A 23,247-nucleotide genomic window follows, 5' to 3' on the forward strand; every position below is an offset into this window, starting at 1 on the left:
TTACGCCCAATCTCGTCAGATCGCAGACAGCTAACCAGGTCTGAACCTGGTTAATTCACTCGTGGAAAGAAAAAAAAACCTTCAGGGCTTGTCAGGTGTTGTAGGCGTGCGGCTGAGAGGTGTGGGCATGATACTCATGCATTGAGAATTGGCTAAACATACCGTTGTAGTAAGACTCCTGAAAATAGCCTTGAGACTCACTCGGTGAGGCTTTCCTGTATAAATAAAGATCACCAGCCGCCACAGTAATCATCAACGACATTAGCAACGACAGTGAGTTTCATCGCCCATCCTAATAACCACCACCACCACCACCACAATCATAATCTCCATGTCTGTAATGAACAACTTAAGCCGCAGGCTCCCAGCCAGTAAGTGAGCCCCCTTTTCATGACAGAGTTTATCCTGCAAGCGTAAGAGCGCGCCCCCTGCTGTTCACATAAGCGGTTGTGCGTTAAGAGACGCGACTTCGCAGTGCACAGTTCTTCACTGATGTTCAGAGGGGAGGGCTACGTTCGCCGATAGGACATCGTCAATGTGAGGGCCGCTACACATTTAACACCATTGGGGGGTTTACAGCAGCACGATGATGGGGGGGGGCTGTTTGCACTATTTGTGTGTTAAATTTCGATTTAAAGCTTTCGCGACTGCAGGGATTCATCTTCTGACAGACCTGTTCTTCACCTGAGGACGGCTGCTTGCGTTGTGGCCGAAACGCCGTGAGAATTATTTTATTATGTTTTATTTTTATTATTTTATTATTTCCATTCTACGTGACTTTACCGAAAGAACCAAGAAGATGTGTGTGTTGTCAGGGGCCGTACATCACGGGCCACACTCAAGGCCACCAGGGGCCGTGAGTGGCTTGCAGGGCCTTGCATTGACGGACAGTGGAATGGTGTGTAACGAAGAGTGTACTCATCGGCGATAATCGATTCTTACAATCACGACACACGTGCGAGGTGAACGTGAGTGCGAGACTTTATTGTACTCGATTAATCGATCAATCGATCAATCGTGACGTGCACAACAGACGCGCCAACACCTGATCAGATCTGGAAGTGTCACTCAGGAGCAAATCAATTAACGTGGCACTATTTGTAAAAACAAAAAAATCTCATAATTAAGTCGCGGGTTACAATTCCGGCGGGGATTAGCCTCAGACCATCATTTATCCGCGGTTAGTAACAACGAGAACCACCTCTGATTGGCACGGTTGGCTACGTGCGGTGCAAAAGAAGTTCAACGTACACACATACGTACGTGAAAATCCGACCCGTGGTTCGCGTTAGATTGTGAGATATTTTCTTTTTTGACTGGACAAATAATGAATTGCCTTCTCAAAGCGTCGTTCAACAGTTCACAACGCGTGCACTATTCCAGCAGCCTGGCTGCTGCCCTACCTTCCGGACTTAAACATTTGCAACTCAAGACGTCCCAACTTCCTAAGCCACGAGGTTGCAATGTTCTTTTCCAAGAGCTAACCGCAATTGTGCGCCAATCATCCTTCTCGTGTGCCGTTCCCGTCGACTGCGCACCTTGAAGCCATTCTCACCCGGACTGAATCTGATTCCCATTAAATGAGTATACCATGGACACGTGACCGCATACATCGTGAGCGGGTTATGTTGGTGATCTTGGTGATGCTGCTGCGTTGGCAGTGGTGCACGAGCACAGCCAACAACGACAACGACACTCAACACGCGTTAGTCAGCACCTCCACCTCGTGTGTGTGTGGCCTTACAAGGAATACGATATAATAGGCGACGTTTCGGCCAACGGACCCTTATCCATAGCACATGTGAGCTTAACATGTAAAGGCCCTTTGTGTCAGTTCACTGCTGGACGAGGGCCTTCCCACGCGGTTGCGGGTCGTGGGGGTTAATTGACCATACTTCACCACCCTGGTCAGTGCAGGGCCACTGAAGTGGGTGAGCATAGACGCGGGAGCATGCACGTGACGTATGTTGAACTTCTTGCGCGCAGTACGTAGCTAACTCGTACTAACCGGGGGTGCGGAGCATAGTAGTACAGTCCAACAATTGATTTATTCCCCCCAGCACTCGCCTCTGCTACCCACCACGCAGCCCCACGGCTGCTGATGTAACGTTGCTTGGTGTGCGGCAGCCAGCCAGCCATGCACTGTCCAGACTCACACCCGCTTTGCCTCTGAGGCCCGCCACTGTTACATTACCCTCGTAGACTGCCGGTCTCGTGAATAATCACGGCAGTTGATGATGATGATGATGACGATGCCGGCCAATAAGCTGCGTTGGTAGGTGACTGAGTGGCTGGGTGAGTGAGTGAGTGTGTCGCTGGATGGGCGAGCAGTTGGGTGACAGGGCGGGTTCGAGTCGCCGCGTGCGAGAGAAGTGAAAAGCAAAGAGTATGAAGCTGCTGGGGGTTGAGGAGGTATGTGCGGGAACGCGTGGATAAGTGGGAGAGTAATCGCGTCCTATTGCTGGGGGGGGGGGGGTGTGGGGGGTGGTGGTATCGAGGCCGCAGTGTTCGCGTTCCTGTCTGCATGCCTCTCATCATTCCAGCCCCCCCCCTCGCTCCCAGTGTCCCAGCCCCTCCACCCTCCGTGGGGTTGGACGAGCGGTCGCCAGTCGCTAATTGACGGCGCTTATCGGACGCCAGCGATTCCTCCACACAACGTTCGCAATCGTTCCGAGTGACGGACGAGCGGATGGAGGGACGTGGGTCGGGGTAGGGTAGAGAAGGAGGAGGGAGGGAGGGGAGATGGTGGGTGGTGGTGGGGTGGTGGTACCCCCACGAAACTTTATTTTTAAAGAAGCGTAGAGCTTGTTTGTATTTAAACTGCGAGGGCTGCGGGCGAGCTTTTTTTTTTTCATTTTAAAAATTCTCGTGTCGAGCTAAAAATATTTAACGGGTGAAGGGGCCAGCGATGCGATGCGATACGAGCACGACTTGGCAGGCAAACGCCGAGCCCACCGCCGCAGTTGCCCCGTGGAGAATAGCGCGGCGCGCTGACTCGCTGGGGGCTTCGCTCGCCGCTCACGGGGCCACCACGCCGGCAGGCAGAAGAGGGCGGCTGAGTGAAGAGGGAGAGACCGGCTTGTTTGTGGGGGTTTGTGTTTCGTGCGGGTGAAGGTCAGTCAGCCGCGAATTACGAGACGCGCGTGTGTGTGCGCGCGTGTGTGTGCGTGTGTGCTCTTGCCCCGTAACCTCCTGCCAGCGGGCGTTCGACACTTCACGTGGCCTCAAGGTGCACATGGCCTGGCACAAGCGTCGTGGTGACGTCACCGCCACTTTGTGGCGAATGGCGGTTGTTGTTGTGGGTGCTCTGCGAGGCACTGCGGGTGAGTGGTGGGCACATCAGTTGGCGCGATCCGAATTCGAAAGCCGACGACGATTATCTGAACTGGTCCTGGGTCTCCCCTAGGTCGATTCAGCCTCAAATGAGTGCCTGGTGCCGTGTGTTAAACATCGCCACTTGGGAGATAAAGGCGGCCGGGCGTGGTGCTGGCCACCCACCCGCTCGTGTGCCGTGCCGGCCTTCATAAGTGCTTGCTAACAGCACTTGCCTCAACAGTCTGTTACAGGCTACACGCGCCGTGTGTGGCGAAGTGTCCCAGCGACTGAGCCAGACGGAGGCGTTTCACCATCGCCGTGTCGCGCTCTGCACGCCCACGGTATTCTCGCTCTTTACGCGCTGTGCCAATTGGTGACCACAGCGCACCACCGGCGCTCCGAGTACAACCGTAGCCTGCAACAGACTGTTGGGGCAAGTGCTGTTAGCGAGCACCTATGAAGGCCGGCACGACACACGAGGGGGTAGGTGGCCGGCACCACTATTTAGACACCGCACCGGGTACTCATTTGAGGCTAAGTCGCCCTAGGGGAGGCCCAGGACCGGTTCAGATAATTGGTGTTGGCCTCGAGCGGGAATCGAACCCCGTAGCGCAGTGCGCTAACGCTACCGATCCCACTTCACACAGCACCACCACCGCCGCTACCAGCAGCACCACCAACACCTACAACACCTACAACCACGACCAACCACCACCGCCGCTACCAGCAGCACCACCAACACCTACAACACCTACAACCACGACCAACCACCACCGCCGCCGCTACCAGCAGCACCACCACCACCTACAACACCTACAACCACGACCAACCACCACCGCCGCTACCAGCAGCACCACCAACACCTACAACCCCTACAACTACGACCAACCACCACCACCGCTACCAGCAGCAGCACCACCACCTACAACACCTACAACCACGACCAACCACCACCACCGCTACCAGCAGCACCACCAACACCTACAACACCTACAACCACGACCAACCACCACCACCGCTACCAGCAGCACCACCAACACCTACAACACCTACAACCACGACCAACCACCACCACCGCTACCAGCAGCACCACCAACACCTACAACACCTACAACCACGACCAACCACCACCACCGCTACCAGCAGCACCACCAACACCTACAACACCTACAACCACGACCAACCACCACCACCGCTACCAGCAGCACCACCAACACCTACAACACCTACAACCACGACCAACCACCACCGCCGCTACCAGCAGCACCACCAACACCTACAACACCTACAACCACGACCAACCACCACCGCCGCTACCAGCAGCACCACCAACACCTACAACACCTACAACCACGACCAACCACCGCTACCAGCAGCACCACAACCACCTACAACACCTACAACCACGACCAACCACCGCTACCAGCAGCACCACAACCACCTACAACACCTACAACCACGACCAACCACCACCACCGCTACCAGCAGCACCACCAACACCTACAACACCTACAACCACGACCAACCACCGCTACCAGCAGCACCACCAACACCTACAACACCTACAACCACGACCAACCACCACCACCGCTACCAGCAGCACCACCAACACCTACAACACCTACAACCACGACCAACCACCACCACCGCTACCAGCAGCACCACCAACACCTACAACCACGACCAACCACCACCACCGCTACCAGCAGCACCACCAACACCTATAACCACGACCAACCACCACCGCCGCTACCAGCAGCACCACCAACACCTACAACACCTACAACCACGACCAACCACCACCACCGCTACCAGCAGCACCACCACCACCTACAACACCTACAACCACGACCAACCACCACCACCGCTACCAGCAGCACCACCAACACCTACAACACCTACAACCACGACCAACCATCACCACCGCTACCAGCAGCACCACCAACACCTACAACACCTACAACCACGACCAACCACCACCGCCGCTACCAGCAGCACCACCAACACCTACAACACCTACAACCACGACCAACCACCACCACTACTACCAGCAGCACCACCAACACCTACAACCACGACCAACCACCACCACCGCTACCAGCAGCACCACCAACACCTACAACACCTACAACCACGACCTACCACCACCACCGCTACCAGCAGCACCACCAACACCTACAACACCTACAACCACGACCAACCACCACCACTACTACCAGCAGCAGCAGCCAGCACTGCCACTGAACCCGCCACTAAACTTCTCTCCTCGTCTCTCCTATCAATGCAGCTCACCCTGACCCTACCTCAGTCCCTCCCTCCCAACTCCCCCCCCATCCCACCACTCACTCCTCCTCTCCCTATCACGGTCCAGCCCTCAACTAACTCCGACTCCCTCCCTCCCCTCTTTTTAGTCCCCTCCCTCCCTTCACTCCCCACCCAGCCTGTCCGCTCGCTCGCTCTCTCTCTCTCTGACCTCTCTCTTCTTCCCCAGCTCGCAGTTCTAATTGGCGTGCGGTTAGTCTCGTGGGGTACACGCCGTGGCCGGCCTGCGTGGATATTTGTTTCGCTCGAGCCTTTTCCTTCTTTCTCCTTCTATGAGCAGCCGCTGAAACTTTTGAACCCCCATCCACCCCCCCCCTGCGCATTTGCGAGTCAATTTGACCGCAAGCCCGACAGCAGCTTGCTTGCCCGCCAGCTCGCTCGGTAGTTATTTTTTTGTACGGCTCTATTTTTTTTGTTGGCGTTTGTTATTATATACATGCGCAACTAATTATCCTTATTTACAATTGTTTCGCGAGCATTGACCCTCAAGCGCTGTCGGGGAGGAGGGAGGGTTGATGCTGATGTCACGTTCTGGTGGCGTCTCCTGCAGCAGCAGCAGCATCAGCAGCAACATCAGCAGCATCAGCAGCAGCAGCACGGGGTCACTGAGGTCGCGAGGCGCAGTGTGTCACGCAGTGTGATGAAGCGTGCGATGACCCAGGTAACACACGCGCGGCGTGACCATGATGGTTGTGACGATGACGTTAAATTGTGATGGTGCAGCTATTGAGATGAGGATGTTGATGCTGCTGAGATGAGGATGTTGATGCTGCTGAGATGTTGATGATGATGCATGTGATAGTTCTGCTGCCGAGGTTGACGGTGATCGTGGTGGTGAAGCTATTGAATGCTGCTTATTCTGCTGCTACTGCTATGGTTGAGTGGATGTTGCTGCTGGAGATTATTCTTATCGTGGAGGTAGTGATGATGATGCAGGTGTGGTAGGTTTGCATTGTGTGGTGATGGTGCTAATGATCGGGATGATGATGGTGGTGGTGATGCCTTTGCTGCACGCCATCGCAACCACTGCCTCTGCTGCTGCTGATGATGATGATGATTACCCTCGATCCACAGGTTGGCGTGCTCTGTATAACAGCTCCAGTAACTCCACACACATGCTTACACACACACGCACACATCACCCCACATGATTGAACACAGGTTCAGTGGCAGCCCGCGTGCGCACGTGTTGCTTTTGCAGAGCACTGATTGAAAACTGGATTACTTACACTGTTACACATCACACATCAAGAGCGCGGCTTTAATTGCTCGCGGGGTCTTTTTTTTGCATCTCTCTCTCGCCCTGCAGATAACGTAGCCGGTGTGGGAGGTGTGTGTGGGGGGGGGGGCGTAGGGAGGGAGGGGGGTCAGCGGGTTGAGGCGCTCACGTGGCGGAGCGCCGTCCGTGCTGAGCATTGCCCCGCCTGCTCTCCAGGTCTGGCCACCGCGAGAATCCATGGGCGAGGTAGTGGGGGGGGGGGCTGCGTGGGTACGGTACTTGGGGCAGCAGCCACGGCAGCAGCAGTGCGCACGTGGTTACATGCGGCGATTGGCGAGCACGTGGTGCTCCTGGTGGTGGCCGGTGGTGTAGATGATGAAAGTGGTTGGTGGTGGTGTAGATGATGAAAGTGGTTGGTGGTGGTGTAGATGATGAAAGTGGTTGGTGGTGGTGTAGATGATGAAAGTGGTTGGTGGTGGTGTAGATGATGAAAGTGGTTGGTGGTGGTGATGATGAAAGTGGTTGGTGGTGGTGTAGATGATGAAAGTGGTTGGTGGTGGTGATGATGAAAGTGGTTGGTGGTGGTGTAGATGATGAAAGTGGTTGGTGGTGGTGTAGATGATGAAAGTGGTTGGTGGTGGTGTAGATGATGAAAGTGGTTGGTGGTGGTGGCGGTAGTGTAGATGATGATGATGTAAATGCGGGTGGAAGTGGTGATGATGATAATGATGATGGAAGTGTAGGTGATGTTTGTCCAGGGGTGAAGATGATAGTGTTAGATCCTGATGACTGTGATGGTAGTGTAGATGATGGTTGTAATGTAGATGGGGACGATTGATGATTGTGGTGGTGTTGATGGTGGCGGTAGTGATGATGATGGTTGCGTAGGTGATTGTAAAGGTGATGGGTGCGGTGGGTGATGGTGGTAGTAGTGTCGGTGACGATGACAGCGATCATTGATGGTGTCGGGGTTGGTGGTGGTTTATGGTGTCAACGCTGATCATGCTGACAGAATGCCATTTCGAATTGTTGAAGCGTCTAAATGCAGTTGCATCTCAACACGGAAACTGTGGAAGAGACGGTGTTCTGTGTGTGGGTAGGAGGGGATGATGGGTGTATTTGATGACGCTCATAATATTGCCGCTACAGCTGCTACTGATAATGATTATGGTGCTGCTGCTACTCATGCTGCTACTCATGCTGCTGCTGCTACTGCTGCAGCTACTACTCATGCTGCTGCTGCTGCTACTCATGCTGCTGCTGCTACTGCTGCTACTCATGCTAATGCTGCTGCTACTGCTGCTGCTACTGCTGCTACTCATGCTGCTGCTACTGCTACTCATAATGCTGCTGCTGCTACTGCTGCTGCTACTGCTGCTACTGCTGCTGCTACTACTCATGCTACTGCTACTGCTGCTGCTGCTACTACTCATGCTACTGCTACTGCTGCTGCTGCTCATACTGCTGCTGCTCATACTGCTGCTGCTGCTCATAGCTGCTGCTGCTGCTGCTCATAGCTGCTGCTGCTGCTGCTGCTCATGCTGCTGCTGCTGCTCATGCTGCTGCTGCTGCTGCTGCTCATGCTGCTGCTGCTGCTCATGCTGCTGCTGCTCATGCTGCTGCTGCTGCTGCTCATGCTGCTGCTGCTCATGCTGCTGCTGCTGCTCATGCTGCTGCTGCTACTCATGCTGCTGCTGCTACTCATGCTGCTGCTGCTACTGCTGCTGCTACTCATGCTGCTGCTGCTACTCATGCTGCTGCTGCTACTGCTGCTGCTACTACTCATGCTGCTACTGCTACTCATGCTAATGCTGCTGCTACTGCTGCTGCTGCTACTCATAGCTGCTGCTACTGCTACTCATAGCTGCTGCTGCTCATAGCGGCTGCTGCTGCTACTCGTAGCTACTGCTGCTCCTACTGCTGCTGCTGCTCATACTGCTGCTACTGCTGCTGCTACTACTCATGCTGCTGCTACTGCTGCTGCTGCTCATGCTGCTGCTGCTACTCATGCTGATGGTGCTTCTCATGCTGCTGCTGCTGCTCATGCTGCTGCTCATGCTGCTGCTGCTCATGCTGCTGCTGCTCATGCTGCTGCTGCTCATGCTGCTGCTGCTCATGCTGCTGCTGCTCATGCTGCTGCTGCTCATGCTGCTGCTGCTCATGCTGCTGCTGCTCATGCTGCTGCTGCTCATGCTGCTGCTGCTCATGCTGCTGCTGCTCATGCTGCTGCTGCTCATGCTGCTGCTCATACTGCTGCTACTCATGCTGCTGCTGCTACTCATGCTGCTGCTGCTACTCATGCTGCTGCTGCTACTCATGCTGCTGCTACTCATGCTGCTGCTGCTACTGCTGCTACTCATGCTGCTGCTGCTTATGCTGCTACTCATGCTGCTACTGCTACTCATGCTGCTGCTGTTCATGCTGCTCCTACTGCTACTGCTACTCATGCTGCTGCTGCTACTCATGCTGCTGCTACTCATGCTGCTGCTGCTTATAAGGAAAGTGTTGCTACCTGCCTGGGTTTGCCCAGGATCCGGGAGTGGGGAATTGGCTTCTGTATTCGGGCGGCAGGAATCGATTTCCACCCGACGTCTGGTACCGGTATTGCTGTTGTTGTAACTTCACCGGTATTGCTGTTGTTGTAACTTTATCGCAGGACACTGCACACAGAGAGCTCGTGCTGACTGAGGAATATGTTCCAGGGTTTGGTCTACAGTGGGACATGTGGCGAACCTCCACAGCGACAATGTTACTGTTGCCTGCAGCGGCTGCTGCTGCTGTTGATGATAATTGTGACGCTTCTACTGCTGCCACTAGCGATATTTGTTTTGCTGATGCTGATCTTTCTGCTGCTAATGTTGCTGCTGCTGATATTGCTGCTGATGTTGATCATGGTATTGCTGCTACTAATTCTGATGCTGCAGCCGATGATGCTGCTGTTTCCACTTATCTCAACACGGAAACTGTGGAAGAGACGGTGTTCTGTGTGTGGGTAGGAGGGGATGATGGGTGTATTTGATGACGCTGGTGATATTGCCGCTCCAGCTGCTACTGATAATGATTATGGTGCTGCTGCGGCTACTCATGCTGCTGCTGCTGCTACTCATGCTGCTGCTGCTACTCATGCTGCTGCTGCGGCTACTCATGCTGCTGCTGCTGCTACTCATGCTGCTGCTACTCATGCTGCTGCTGCGGCTACTCGTGCTGCTGCTGCTGCTGCTACTCATGCTGCTGCTACTCATGCTGCTGCTACTCATGCTGCTGCTGCGGCTACTCATGCTGCTGCTGCTGCTGCTACTCATGCTGCTGCTACTCATGCTGCTGCTGCGGCTACTCATGCTGCTGCTACTCGTGCTGCTGCTGCGGCTACTCATGCTGCTGCTACTCATGCTGCTGCTGCTACTCATGCTGCTGCTACTCATGCTGCTGCTGCGGCTACTCATGCTGCTGCTACTCATGCTGCTGCTGCGGCTACTCATGCTGCTGCTACTCATGCTGCTGCTGCTGCTACTCATGCTGTTGCTACTCATGCTGCTGCTGCGGCTACTCATGCTGTTGCTACTCATGCTGCTGCTGCGGCTACTCATGCTGCTGCTACTCATGCTGCTGCTGCGGCTACTCATGCTGCTGCTACTCATGCTGCTGCTGCGGCTATTCATGCTGCTGCTACTCATGCTGCTGCTGCGGCTACTCATGCTGCTGCTGCGGCTACTCATGCGGCTGCTGCGGCTACTCATGCTGCTGCTGCTACTCATGCTGCTGCTGCTGCTCATGATGCGACTGGTGCCAACGATTGGGCGGCAGGATAGCAGTGGATAACAGAATTCGCCGCGATAAGGGCATCGGGGGCCTTGTTTTTCCTCCCGGGGGGGGGGGTAACTGAAGATGACGGGGGGGGGGGGTTCCGTGTGGGTATTCGGGGTCCAGGCGAGTTCGCGGGTTCGTGCGCGCTCGGTGCACGCACGCAGCGCGTTCCAGCGCCACGCCGCGACTCGTGTTGACGTCGCGATTAGTAACGGGACGCGCCCTCCCTCCCTCTCTCTCTCCCGCGCGCAAAGACAAAGATGCCCCCTGTAGCCTTTCAACAGGCTCATGTGGCAAGTGCCGTGGAGCAGGCAAATGTGGCGTACGAGTGGGTGGGTTGGTGTTTTGGTCAGCGCCACGGCCGACTGGCTGCTCCGTATGTTTGACACGCACCCACCACACCAGGACCTAGGGGAGGCCCAGGATCGGTTCAAATATTCGCCAATTATTGGGCCGTGAACCGGGATTGAACTCGGCTCGTCGAGTTGTGCGGACGTACATTGAACGTCTTTCGCACCGTACGTAGCCAACCGTGCTAACAGGGGGGGGGGGGGGGGGAGGTGACGAGCTCGGTAGGGCGGTGCGCTAACCACTGCACGACCGCTCCTCCTCCTCCGCCACACGCACGCACGAATACACGCACGCGCATGCACACCCGCACACGGACACGCACGCGCGCGCGCACTCACTCACTGTGCAATAGCAGCAGTGATTGTACGATGAGCAAAGGCACCGTGCGAGGTTGTATCATCACGCAGGTTTCTGCTCCCGACACAGATGGTCGGACTCTTTTGCTCGGGATTCCCTGTCGGCAGCTTGAGGATTGCAGTCCAGGTTCGGGTTTGGGGGGGGTAGGTCGGACGGGGGAAGGTTCGTGGAAGAGGGAGGTGGCGCATAGCGGCAGAGTCGTCTCGGGTGGAGGGCAGCAGGAGGAAGAGGTGTGGGTAGAGAAGATGAGAATGATCAGAGTCGCGGGGTTTCACCACATCGCTCGCCATTCCCACGGTGTCCCTTCAACCCCCCCCCCCCCTGCCGCCAACCCTCCCCTGACATCGCCTCCCTCTTCTGAAGGTGCCGCGTGACATGGAGGGATGGGAGTCGTGGCAGATCGACTCCCCCGGCGCGGGTACCGAAAGCGTTGATTGAGACGCTTGTATGGGAATCGAGATGTGGACACGTTCCCTCAATAACGGCGTTTGTGTTCACGTTCAGGGCGGTGTTATCGACCAATGTGCCGTGATTTTTTTTTTTACATTAGCGCATCACCGCCAACGCAAGGTTCACACTTTTTGTAATTTTTGTCTCATGCGGGCGTTGTTAATTTTCGCCTTGTAACCGCCTTGCCGAGTCTCGAGACTCGCTTGCCACGAGGGTGCTGCTACACCGCGATTGTTTGGCCAAATCCTTGAACGCGTGTTTTGGCTTCCTGCGAGAGGAAATCGGAGAAGTCGCTCCCCCGAGGCCACCCCAGGGGCAATGCAATCGCCCCGACTTTATCGACCTAGGAAGGATGATGGGCGCGCGACGACGCACGCGACTCTGAGTCCACGTGTTTGCGCGGTTCAGTTTCACGATTCAAACGCAAAGTGCCCAGCTCACTGTGCTGTCGACCGGACCAACTGGGTTCGATTCCCGGTCAGCATCAGTTGGCAGTGACAGCCGGAACCGGTCCTAGGAGGTGACTTTTCCTAGGGCCACCAAACCGACACAGATCAGCGTGGCCAAGTATAATTAAACCAGTACCCCCCCCCCCCACCCCCCCCCCCCCCCCCGTTTCCGCGATATCCCGCGGAGGTCTTCATCTAGCAGTGGATGTGCAGAGGAAACGTGACATTTCCGTTACTGGACGTGGGAGACGTGACGGGGACGCGCCACCCACCCCCCGTTTCTCTCCCCCTCCACTCCTCCTCACAAAGATATACCCCTGGAGTTAGTCTTACTCAATATTGCACTATTCGGGCCATTGCGGTTTAGGGTCTTTGCCCTCAACGGGGGTTGGGGAGTTTGACCTACTTTTCAACCTTGATGTTGTCACACGCACGCGCATTCTCACACACGGCGGCGGGCCTGCATGTCGCAGATGTTGCAGCATGCCAAGCCCACCAGGCTGGCCACCGGGAGGGAGTTCGATTCCTGGGCCACGGCTCTGACATCGTAGTGGCGAGTCGCGCCTCTCCTTAAACCTTTTCTGGGCCTTCGCTAGGTCGAGCGGTGACTACCTGATACATACGCCAGCCACGTGACTTTAAAACTACCATAAGACAATGATCACCCGTGTAGCCGTTACAGACTTTTGGGGCAAGTGCTTTTTAGCGAACACCTATGAAGGCACTCCGCCCAGCTGCCTTTGTCTCCCTTGTGGCAATGTTTACAGATCGCACTACGTACTAATTTTGAGGCCGAATCGACCTAGGGCAAGAGGCCCAGGACCGGTTCAGATAATCGTCAATTGGTGTTGGCCGTGAGCGGTAATCGAACTCGGTTCACCGGGTTCGTAGCGCTAACTGCTACACTACTGCTCCACATAAAACCCTCATAACACATACACGCACACATACAACTACGTACCCCACGAACATATTTCGTAGACGGAGATCCCCCATGCAGCTTTCACAGACCACAGCCGTTTCGAGGTCAAGAGGTCAGAATGCCACGTGCCCCCCCCTCCCTTATTCCACCATGCGCCGGGCCGTTGTGGGGCCCTCTCTTGTGCTAGGCCTTGAGAACATTTCCTCTTTGACCCTTTCCCTGCACAACCCCCACGACCATCACCTCTGGGTGGCCCTGACATGGGCTGTTGGGGGTTGTTAGCGAGCACCTATTAAGGTTATTGTACACACACAGACACGTGCACGGCCATCGAATCGGAATCTTTATTGATCCTGGAGGAGGAATCTGATGAAGCTCTTTTTCACAGATGTCCAGTCGGGGTTGTGGGTGAGCAAATTACATCACCAGCAAAAGTGCAATAGAGGCTACCAGAATAAGACGGAGAAGAGTCAAGCGAGTCGCCAAGACATGCATTTAATTTAAACGTGGAAGTACAAATTGAGAATGGCCACATGGGATCAATCCTTTATAGACAAAGCACGTGTCATGACTCTGGGTTTCAGGGTCTTGTGGACTGGGAACAGTTGGAGAGCTCCCAAAGGGGTTGGGGGGTTGGTTCGGGACTTTAGTCAAAGCTGTTTTTTGGACGGTGCTTCTATTGGTTTGGTGGGGAAGGAGGGGGGGGGGGGGAGCCGCGCACGTGCTGACCCCAGCCCTCCGTGGATGTTGGGCAGGACACGTGCGGGCTCGCGCGTGCGCGTGCACGTCGAGCCGCGGCGAACAGCACTTGCCCCAACAGTCTGTGGAAGGCTACAGGGGCATCTTTGTTTGCATGCGCACGTATCGATCCCTGTGTATGCATTTGTATGCGTTGTGCAAGTGTATGCGCTCTGTGAGATTCCCTCGATCTGTATGGCCGCGTGAACGTGTGTATTTATGGCTGCACGTGTTTATGTGCAATGTAAATCTAGCTCGACCCGGCCTTAGATGTGAGTCGCTGGTGTGGTGCAAAATCATCAGCACTGGGGAGACAAAGGTGGTCGGGCGTGGTGTTGGCCAGCCACCTCATCCTGTGCCGTGGCGGCCTTAGGCTACTCGCTCACATCACTTGCCCCGACAGCCTCCTAAAGGCTATGAAGGGAATCTTGTATCTGTACAATGGTTAGCGCACTGCACTATAACCCCGACGAACCAAGTTCGACCCCCACTCACGAGCAATAACAGCGGCGAATATCTGAACCGGTCCTGGGCCTTCCCTCGGTCGACTCAGCCTTAAAATGAGCACCAGGTGCGGTGTGTAGAGAGACAAATGCGGCCGGGCGTGATGTTGGACCACACTTCCTCTAGTGCGCCGTGACGGCCTTAGTAGGCACCCGATAACGGCACTTGCCCCCAGCGTGCTGTGCCTGTATGGGGGACCTTTGTCTTTGCCTCTGCGTCCCGGAGGGGCATTGGAACATCGGGTACTCGTGGACGTTGGCAGGGTGGAGGAGAGGGGAGCTTGGCGCTGAACCTTCACTGCCCCCCCCCCCTCTTTAATTAATAACGTTCATTACCCCCTCGGCTACTCAACACGAGGCCCCAGATCTACTCTCCCCCCCCTCCCCAAAAAAAACATTCACAATCATTCCCAAACCCCCCTCCCCCAACAACATCCCCACCACCTCGTCCAAAAACAATCGTACAATCCTCAGCGCTCAACGCAAACGCCAGGCCACGTTCGCGCTCTGTAACGTTGCAATCAATCCGCCGCTGTTTCCTTCTTAACTCGTGCCCCAACGGTGTTCGTCGGGGATGCCGATGCCGGCTGAAAAACAGGGGCTCGTGCCGACACGGCAGGAGACGGCGTGATTGTGTGCAAGGGTCCGCGTGTGCGTTGGTGGGTTACCCGCGCACACCCATAGATTGACGAGTCACACCGCCGCCGTCCGGAGTGGTTGCGTGCGCGCGCACGCGCTTGCAAGTCTGCGACGCCATACGCAAGTCCCGCGCTGCTTTGGTGAGACGCGGATGAACTTGACACCGGCCTAAAGTTTGCTTGTGTTTCGCGCTGCTAAGATGTACCCGAAGACGAAGGCAGTGAGTGGCTCGTGAAGGGTTGTCAACAAAAAAAAATGCGGAGAGACGCATGGAGGAAGGAGGAGTGATGTCCGTTTATTTAGTTTGTGCCTTGCAATGTTCGCTTAGCAACTGAATGAGGCTCACGTAGACACGAGGGGAGACTGCGCGGTCAGAGATAGTGCGCGTTCGACAGTTTATCTTCGGAACGTTGTTTGACAAACTTGTCACGCCGCCATCATCATCGTCATCATCCGGTGTGGCAGTGTGCGTGCGCGTGCGCGCGCACGTGCTGGAAAGTCTGTGTTGTGATGCAATTCGATACTGATGTACGCAACGACCGTGAGTCGGTGACTGATACGAATTTGTATGCGTGTGTGGGGTGGGGGGGGGGAATCTTTGTTTAAAACGACTCTCATTGTTTCCACAATTTTGTCCTGATTGTGCCATCGACGTCTCTCACAGAACAGTGCAACCCATGCTTTAGAAAAATGACCCGCAGAAGCGGATATAGCAGGGCTACCTCCCAGATCCCTGCAAGCGACGTCTGGTCCACGCAAGTAGGAGAGGGGAGCACTGTCGCATGGGACTAAAAGCAGTATTTAATTCTCGGAGCTGGAATTCAGCCAAATGAAGTGCAGACCCACGTTTTATCTAAACACGTCCGTGTGCAGTCATCGGTGTCTGGGATCCTGAACGAACTGCACCGTGGAGCTGGTGTGAGCACAGACCACTCGCTGCTGCCTGAATCCAGTCACCCGGCCACCTACAAATGACGCAAAAGGATCGGCAACGATCTCTGTCGTGGCTAAAAAGATGACAATTAGCACAGTCGAGCCTGAGCGCACGACCTAGCCACAATCCAAAACGTTTGAATTTGGAACCACGAGGAATGTTGAAACCGGAGAAAACCCACCATGCGGTGAGGGAGGGGGCATTCAGCCGCTGCTATCTACTGGCTTCGCATTGCAGCCCCGTGCCCACAATACCTCCGATTAGCGCGGTTGGCTACGTACGGTGCGAAAGAAGTTCCAACGTACAACACATGGCGACCCCTGGTGCGTGCCCGCCACCAATGATGGGACGTGTGTGCCTCGCTGACATTGCGCCTCGTGTCTCTCTCCACCTGACCCCCGTGACCCCCCCCCCTCCTCCCCGGTGGTAGAAGAAGCATGGGCACAGCCCGCGTCGCTCAGCTCGGTGTTGCCGCCGCGCTTCTCCTGTCGCTCCTGGCAGCGCGCGCTGCCCCTCTGCCCGTCGCCTCCTCCGTGCCATCGTCATCTTCTCCCTCGTCCTCTTCATCCACCTCGTCGGAGCCGTGCATATCGGCCGATCTGCACAAGGTCATCCGCGGCAACATGGGGCTGCTGCAGTTTAACGCGGATCGGGTTCTGCGGGCATTCGTGAGTAGTGCAGTGTGTGTGTACGTGACTCTGTGTGTGCGCGTGTGCGACAGGTGCTCGCTAACAGCACTTGCGTCAGTCTGTCAAGGCTATATTGGGGATATTTCTCTTTGCGTGTGAGCCGGTACTGTGACCACTCAAGAGTGATTTCCTGCTCAATCGCCTGCTTGCAGCAGCCCTGAGCCAGTGGTGGAAATTCCAGATTCCACAGAACAACCCTTTGGCTCAACCTCACAAATTTGTAGGTATTTTAGCGACCACAGCGGCAGGATTTGAACTTGTAACTTTCCAATTGTGAGACGCTCGCGCTACCGCTGAGCCAACTTGACCCCCGACACCACTACAAACAGCCATAAACTTTCACAATATCTCCGTTAAAATCTTCACCCTCCACCACGACCCCAGCTTGCCAGTCGCTGACTACCGATGCCGTTGGTCGGCAGAGTTGGGACAGAAGGGGTGGGCGACGAGAGGATTTTTTGATCAGGCGTAATGTTTAGAAACGTGCTTTTAGAGTATTCTGCTGCTGCTGCTGCTATACATGTCCACACGGGGCAGGCCACTTCGTTGGGCTATAATTTGTGACAGCCAGGTCGCTTCTGAAAAAGAACTACGTGGCCCAGTGGGCCTTACCTGGTAAAATAAAAAAAAAAACTGGTTTTATCACTGTTTTTAGGTTTGGACTATTGGTGGGACAGACTTATTTTGTGAGATCAGTGGCAGTAGGATTGTGTCCTGCGCTGTAAGAGTGTTGGAGGCAGGTGGGCATGAAGATGGGAATTCATCGCAGCAAGGGCACATCTGGCTGAGAGACATTTATGGTGAAAAGATTTGTGGGGAGGATATTTGTGGTCGCGGTGAAACTATGTGCGGTTGTGGCAGATGTTTCCAGCTATTAATTGTGGGCAGATAAACCATTTAGGAACTCATTTTGGTCAAACCAACACTATTCGGGTCAGACCACAGCCAATGGTTGTTAATCTATTTTATGTTCTAAACCGATGATTATTTATTTAAATGTCGGGGTGTGGCCTTGGCACGAGGTCAATGTTGTGCTGCTGGGCTCCAATTTGTGAACCGTCACGCCTTCGGCATGACTCCTCGTACTCATCGCCGGACTCGACGCCGAGTCATGCTGCCGGTCTCGACGGCCACGAAACCCCGGCGGACGCGTCCGAAAGGGGAAACGTGAAACGGGACGTTGAAACTCGTGATGAAATTTCAACAACAAAAACTGCTGATATCATCGAACGGGTTTGGCCCTAATTTCAGACAGTAACTTACCCGCCTCGACTTCATATCTGAGACGCCGCGCAAAATCAGTTCTGGCTTCAAATCGGGCGGATATTTAAAAGTTTAGAGAGACAGACAGAGGCTTAGATGCAGGGTCGTACATGCAGAGTTCAGCTTAGTTGATGTTGTTTGTCTCGGTGAGAACTCGAAGGGACCAGGATGAGTCTCGCTTGCAAGAGCTATCCAGGGCATTCGTCTGCCAGTCGGGGAAAAAAGACTGTGGGAGAGAATAAAACTTGAAAACTGACGTGAAAAGAAACAAACGGGGCAGACATGGAGAGAGACGGATGGACAATTTCCCTGGCAGTCAGACACGACTGCAAATGCAACGCCACCATCCCCAGTGAATGTGCGAAATGATGACATCACTTCGCACCTGATAGGCCCATAGTGATGACATCACCGAAATGGGAGGACTTTTGTACGAATCTGGCTATCGCCTGATGAAGCTGGTTGTAATCACTGGTGAAGCGCTGTACTCGAATGGCGAATGTTGTGTGTTTACTCTGCAGCACACCGGTGTGAAGTAGTAACTAATTGCCACGTTTTGTTTACGTGACAAACCTTACCAATTGGCTGTGTCAAGTGGTGGCAGGTTTAACGACACGTTTACATTCACGCAATCCAACCCACATTTGTTTTTTTTTATTATGGACAATATTGCTCGCGAAAGCTTACGTGTTAAACTTTCCAAGGGGAATCGCATTCTACAGTGATGCAGCCTTGCTCAAGGTTATGATGCACAAGGGCAATTTTAGGGCAGTCATTGCCAGCAGTCATCACCAGCAACGTGATCACTCCAAGAAACCATGGCAACTAGGTACGGTGGTGGCATAGAGTGACGTTAAGTTTGCCGAGCCTATGAAAACAACGTTTGCTATCGTAAACCGTAACCGTATTTATTTTAAATGTGACATCACCTCCACTCAAGGGAGTATCGAAACATTGTCGACTAAAATAAAATTCAAAGACAAAAGTAAGTTTTAGTAATAGCCGTGAGAAAATAGTGAGTCTTGCACTCCCTCCTAAACACACTGAGGCTCGTAGCATGCTGGATCACTTGAGAAGGCCCGAATCCCAGCGTCGAGCGCAAGAGCCGAGGCTTGCAGAGTGGTCGTAGGTCCTGCTCTGAAGAGATTGGCGTATGAACCCCAGTCGTATGGCAGATCAGTCGGGAGATACATTGGTCCGAGCCCGTGCAGAACAATCAAACTGAGTTTGATTGGTCAACAGAGCACGCAACCTCAGGTAATCATGTGACCTCCTTATGTGATCTGATTGGAAGCTGTCACTAGGAGCAGCAGCAGCAACCAGATTTTCCCAAGTCTACCATGGTCTAAAGGAAGTCCAACTCTTAAAAGCCATTTGCAAAACGTTTCAAAAAAAAGTGCGGTAATATGGATTTTCTTAGCTCGGGCTTTTGCTAATCCTTTCCTATGGAAATGACTATTTCAGTCCACGGGCCATTCGCAAATTAGCTGACCGCACTGACAGAGCACAGGCGGGGGGGGGGGGGGGGGAGAAAAAGTTGCGGATACAGCAGCGGCACAAAAAACGGCGTGTCTCAGCGGCGGCGAGCAGCTGCAAACGGAGACGATAAAGAGATAGAGGATGCAGGCAGCGCACTCGTTTGGCTACGTGCCCAGCCGCAGGACACCACCACCACCACCAGACACGTCGCCTTTGTATGTTGTAAAAAATAACAAATTCCCTGCTCATCATTTATGTTCTGTTTGTTTGCCGCCACCGCCGCCACCGCCGCCACCGCCGCCGTCACACGCAGAAAGGGATGGCCGACGTCGAGATCTCGGAGCACGTGGCCGTCCTCTCCGCGGCGGAGCCTTGCGTGCGGCGGGCGGAGGCGGTCCCGTCGCCGTCCCACCTGAGCGGCGCCTTCGCGCTGTACAGCGCGCTCATCGCCACGCTGTGCGAGCGGGCGCACCTGCCCGACGGCTCCGAGGTGCGCGTCGTCTGCCGCGCCGTCGTGGCGCTGCTGGAGGACACGCCGTTCCCGCCCCCCCGCAGCGGGGAGGAGCAGGGCGATGTGGAGGCGGCGGCGGCGGAGGTGACGACGGCGGTGGGAAGGAAGGAGGGTGAGCAGCAGCAGCAGACGGAAAATAAGACGGTGAAGGCACAGAGCGGTGGCGAGAGCGCAAATGACTCCGTGGTGGTCGCGACGGAGGCTCCGGGAGTCGGGAATCGGACGGAGACGGCGGCAGCGTGGGTGGCCGGCACCAGCGCGGCATCGACGGCGCCCACGCTGAATCATTTAAGAGGGGAACAATATACTGAGGCCGGGATCGCGGACGTGAGGAACGTCACTGCGACTTCCGAAGAGGAGCAGTGGCGGCGAACAAATCATCATCAGCAGCAGCGGCGGCGGCGGCCGCAAGCGGATGATAAACACTCGGAGGTGGAGAAGCATCGGAAGGAGGAGGTGGAAAAGGAGGAGGCGGACGAGAAGTCTCAATCACGTTGGCCTTGTTTGCCATCGCACGTGAAACACGCGACCTCGTTGCACGGATCCTCTGACAGCCGCATCGTGATGTTCGCCCTCTTCCAGAGGTTCCAGCAGTTCCTGACAGAGGTCTCCAAGCGCCTCTACGTGTGCCGGCCATGACCGTTGGTGGGGGAGACTCCTTTCTCCTACTTCTGGCTCTGATTTCACACTTTCAATGCTCGACCTTTGACTCGATCCCTGACCATGATGATTCTTTCTGCACTCCACCGCGACCGCTGCTACCGCGTCAGACATGACGGAACGGTGTGCGGGGGAACAGTTGTCGTGATGATGGAGAGTCTTCTTAGGCCTGCTGCTTAAGGGACAATTGGTGGACGTGGGTTGTGGCAGGAGAGGGATCAGGTTTTTATTTTTTATTAAGGAGGCCAGGACTTAGAGATTAAGACTTATCCCAGATTCAAAACTGAGGGTCTATCCAGGATCTGCAGTTGAGGATCGATGCGGGATCCAGGGCTGAGAATCTATCGAGGATTGAAAGTCTATCCAGAATCCAGAGATGACAGTCTATGCAGTATCTTCATCATCATTGGCGGCACCAGAATCGGAAGAATGAGCAGAGACCACGCGGCTTGGACCTGCGTTCTCACCCCGGCCTTCCACACCGGCGATCACGTGACTTTTTCAAGCGTTGCATTTTTTTTTTTACCAATTTTTATAACGCGACTGGCGGAGTGGCACTGGGAGTGGCCGTGAATGTGGACATGAGAGGGGGGGGAGTGGACACGAGCCCTGTCTTTTAAACAAATAAATGCTGCCTGGATTGCGTGGAATCGTGAAAAAAGCCAGTGTCTGTAAAATAAGACATTTCTGTTTTAAAGTGAACTGAACCAAACTAAACAAAGCTCACAAAAAGTAAGGAAAGCTGCCATTTAGCGGCACAAGAGAGGCTCGGTGCAGCCCAGACTTTTGCACGATCTTACGAGAGCTCGTAAGAGTTTAGCAAGATCCCATTATTATCTATTGTTTATGGTCCACATATATTTTTTATAAAAGACATATTCTCATTAAAAGAAAGACTGACCAATAATAAAATAATAATACAGAGAAACGAACTGAAGACGGATCTCACTGCTCGTTCTTTTTATCATATCAGTGTTTTATTTTACTTAATGTTTTGTGTTGTTATTGTGAGATGTAAGCATTGGCTTACAAGGGACGCAAGCCATTGTTTGGCACCCACGTGGGTTAACAAGAACTGGCGAAGGCTGCAATGGATCGTAAGGTTTTATATTGCGACTGATTTTACAGATAAATTGTACGGCTTGGTCTGTGTTTGGGAGAGATGTTTACAAGAATTGTTGACGTTGCACTTTCATGCATTATTGTAATGCATTAAGGGAATATGTTTTGTAACAAATAAAACTCTTTTTTTCTTGCATCAAATAGTGGTGGTGAACGAGACGCGCTCTAAATCCAGCCACCCTGAGTTCGATTCAAAGCCAAAGGTTAAAGTAACAAAAAATCAACGGCGAGCGAGAACTCAACCAGGCCTGGGGCGCTCCAACCTTACACCGACACGCACTGACGAGTATGGTGAAGTATGGTCAAACAATACCCCCCCCCCCCCCCCGCGTAACCAGCAAAGTATGAGGAGGCCCTCATTCAGCAGCGTATTCACATGGCCTGTAAATTATTAAAATGATATGAAGACTATCTTCTTCGTTCTTTCGGTAAAGTCACGTAGAAGGGAAGTAATAAAATAATAAAAATTAAACATAATAAAATAATTTACACGACGTTTCGGCCACAACGCAAGCAGCCGTCCTCAGGTGAAAACCAGGTCCGTCGAGGCGACAGAGTCTGAATGAAGCAGCACACGAGCTTGGAGCATATATTATTTTATTATGTTTAATTTTTATTATTTTATTACTTCCCTTCTACGTGACTTTACCGAAAGAACCAAGAAGATGAATCCCTGCAGTCACGAAAGCTTTAAATCGAAAAATGAAGACTATCCTTTCTACTTCGATGATAAAATATATAAGTCATTATGTAAGGCTGTGAAAATGGAATGGAGGACTGGTTTTATACGCGAGTATTTTTTATTTAAGGCCACGTTTGTAATTGAGCGCATTGAATGTACCCACATTTACAATAAATTTGTTTAAAAAAGAGAGATGTTCTGTACTGACAAAAAAAAAGTATTCTGCTTCATGAACTTATTTGACTCGGGTCCCACCATTCTTCCAGGGTCAATAAAGTGAGCACCGCTTTACGGGGTTCTCCTATGAATAGACTCGCCCTCGTCATGGGAAAGTGGAATTTCCACTCCTAGCTCAGTGCTGTGAACAGATGAGCACTGCCTCAATGCCCTTTTGAACAGGAAATCACTTTTACTTTTCTTTTATAAGATATCAAATATTTTCTACTCGTTAGTTAATTTACCCACGCGTGCGTTCATACAGCCGTAAAGATGGGATTGACTTTGTCTGGCATGTGGCCCGCTCCGTGTTTTGTCTCAGATTATGACTCGAGACCCGAGTCTGTAATGCATGGTGACCAGCAATGAAGACCACTGATATAGCCAGGCACATAAACAAACTAAACTTTTATAGACATTGGCAAGGTTATTGGAACTTGGGAAAAGATGTAGGAAAGCGAGTTCCACAGACAGAAATATGACCGTACTCACGATTGCTTTCTTTCGTATGGCAAGGAGTTGGCTGGTAATGTGGATGTGTTCATGTCGAGGTTAGTAAGTGAGCCAGCGGACGAACAACTTCGGGAATAGCCTCGAAGTGAATATCTGAAACGCGACTGGC

General features: G+C 53.6%; 1 protein-coding gene across 1 annotated transcript; it reads left to right on the top strand.

Annotated features, from left to right (window-relative positions):
- The first annotated feature begins 6,052 nt into the window (after positions 1-6,052).
- LOC133350188 (uncharacterized) lies at positions 6,053-22,018 on the top strand. The gene is made up of 3 exons (XM_061564284.1): positions 6,053-6,298; positions 16,434-16,671; positions 19,748-22,018. Exons 2-3 carry the CDS (start codon positions 16,441-16,443, stop codon positions 20,582-20,584), a joined length of 1,068 nt encoding a protein of 355 aa, XP_061420268.1. The 5' UTR covers positions 6,053-6,298; positions 16,434-16,440; the 3' UTR covers positions 20,585-22,018.
- Positions 22,019-23,247: the final 1,229 nt, after the last annotated feature.

Source organism: Lethenteron reissneri, chromosome 33, assembly GCF_015708825.2.
Source record: "Lethenteron reissneri isolate LAM-NWPU_2019-01 chromosome 33, ASM1570882v1, whole genome shotgun sequence".
NCBI classification, from domain to species: Eukaryota; Metazoa; Chordata; class Hyperoartia; order Petromyzontiformes; family Petromyzontidae; genus Lethenteron; species Lethenteron reissneri.

Bases quoted from the DNA above. Each gene is read 5' to 3' on its own strand.
- LOC133350188 (XM_061564284.1), top strand. From the start codon at position 16,441: ATGGGCACAGCCCGCGTCGCTCAGCTCGGTGTTGCCGCCGCGCTTCTC. The intron at 16,672-19,747 runs GTGAGTAGTGCA...CGTCACACGCAG, and splicing joins ATCGGGTTCTGCGGGCATTC to AAAGGGATGGCCGACGTCGA.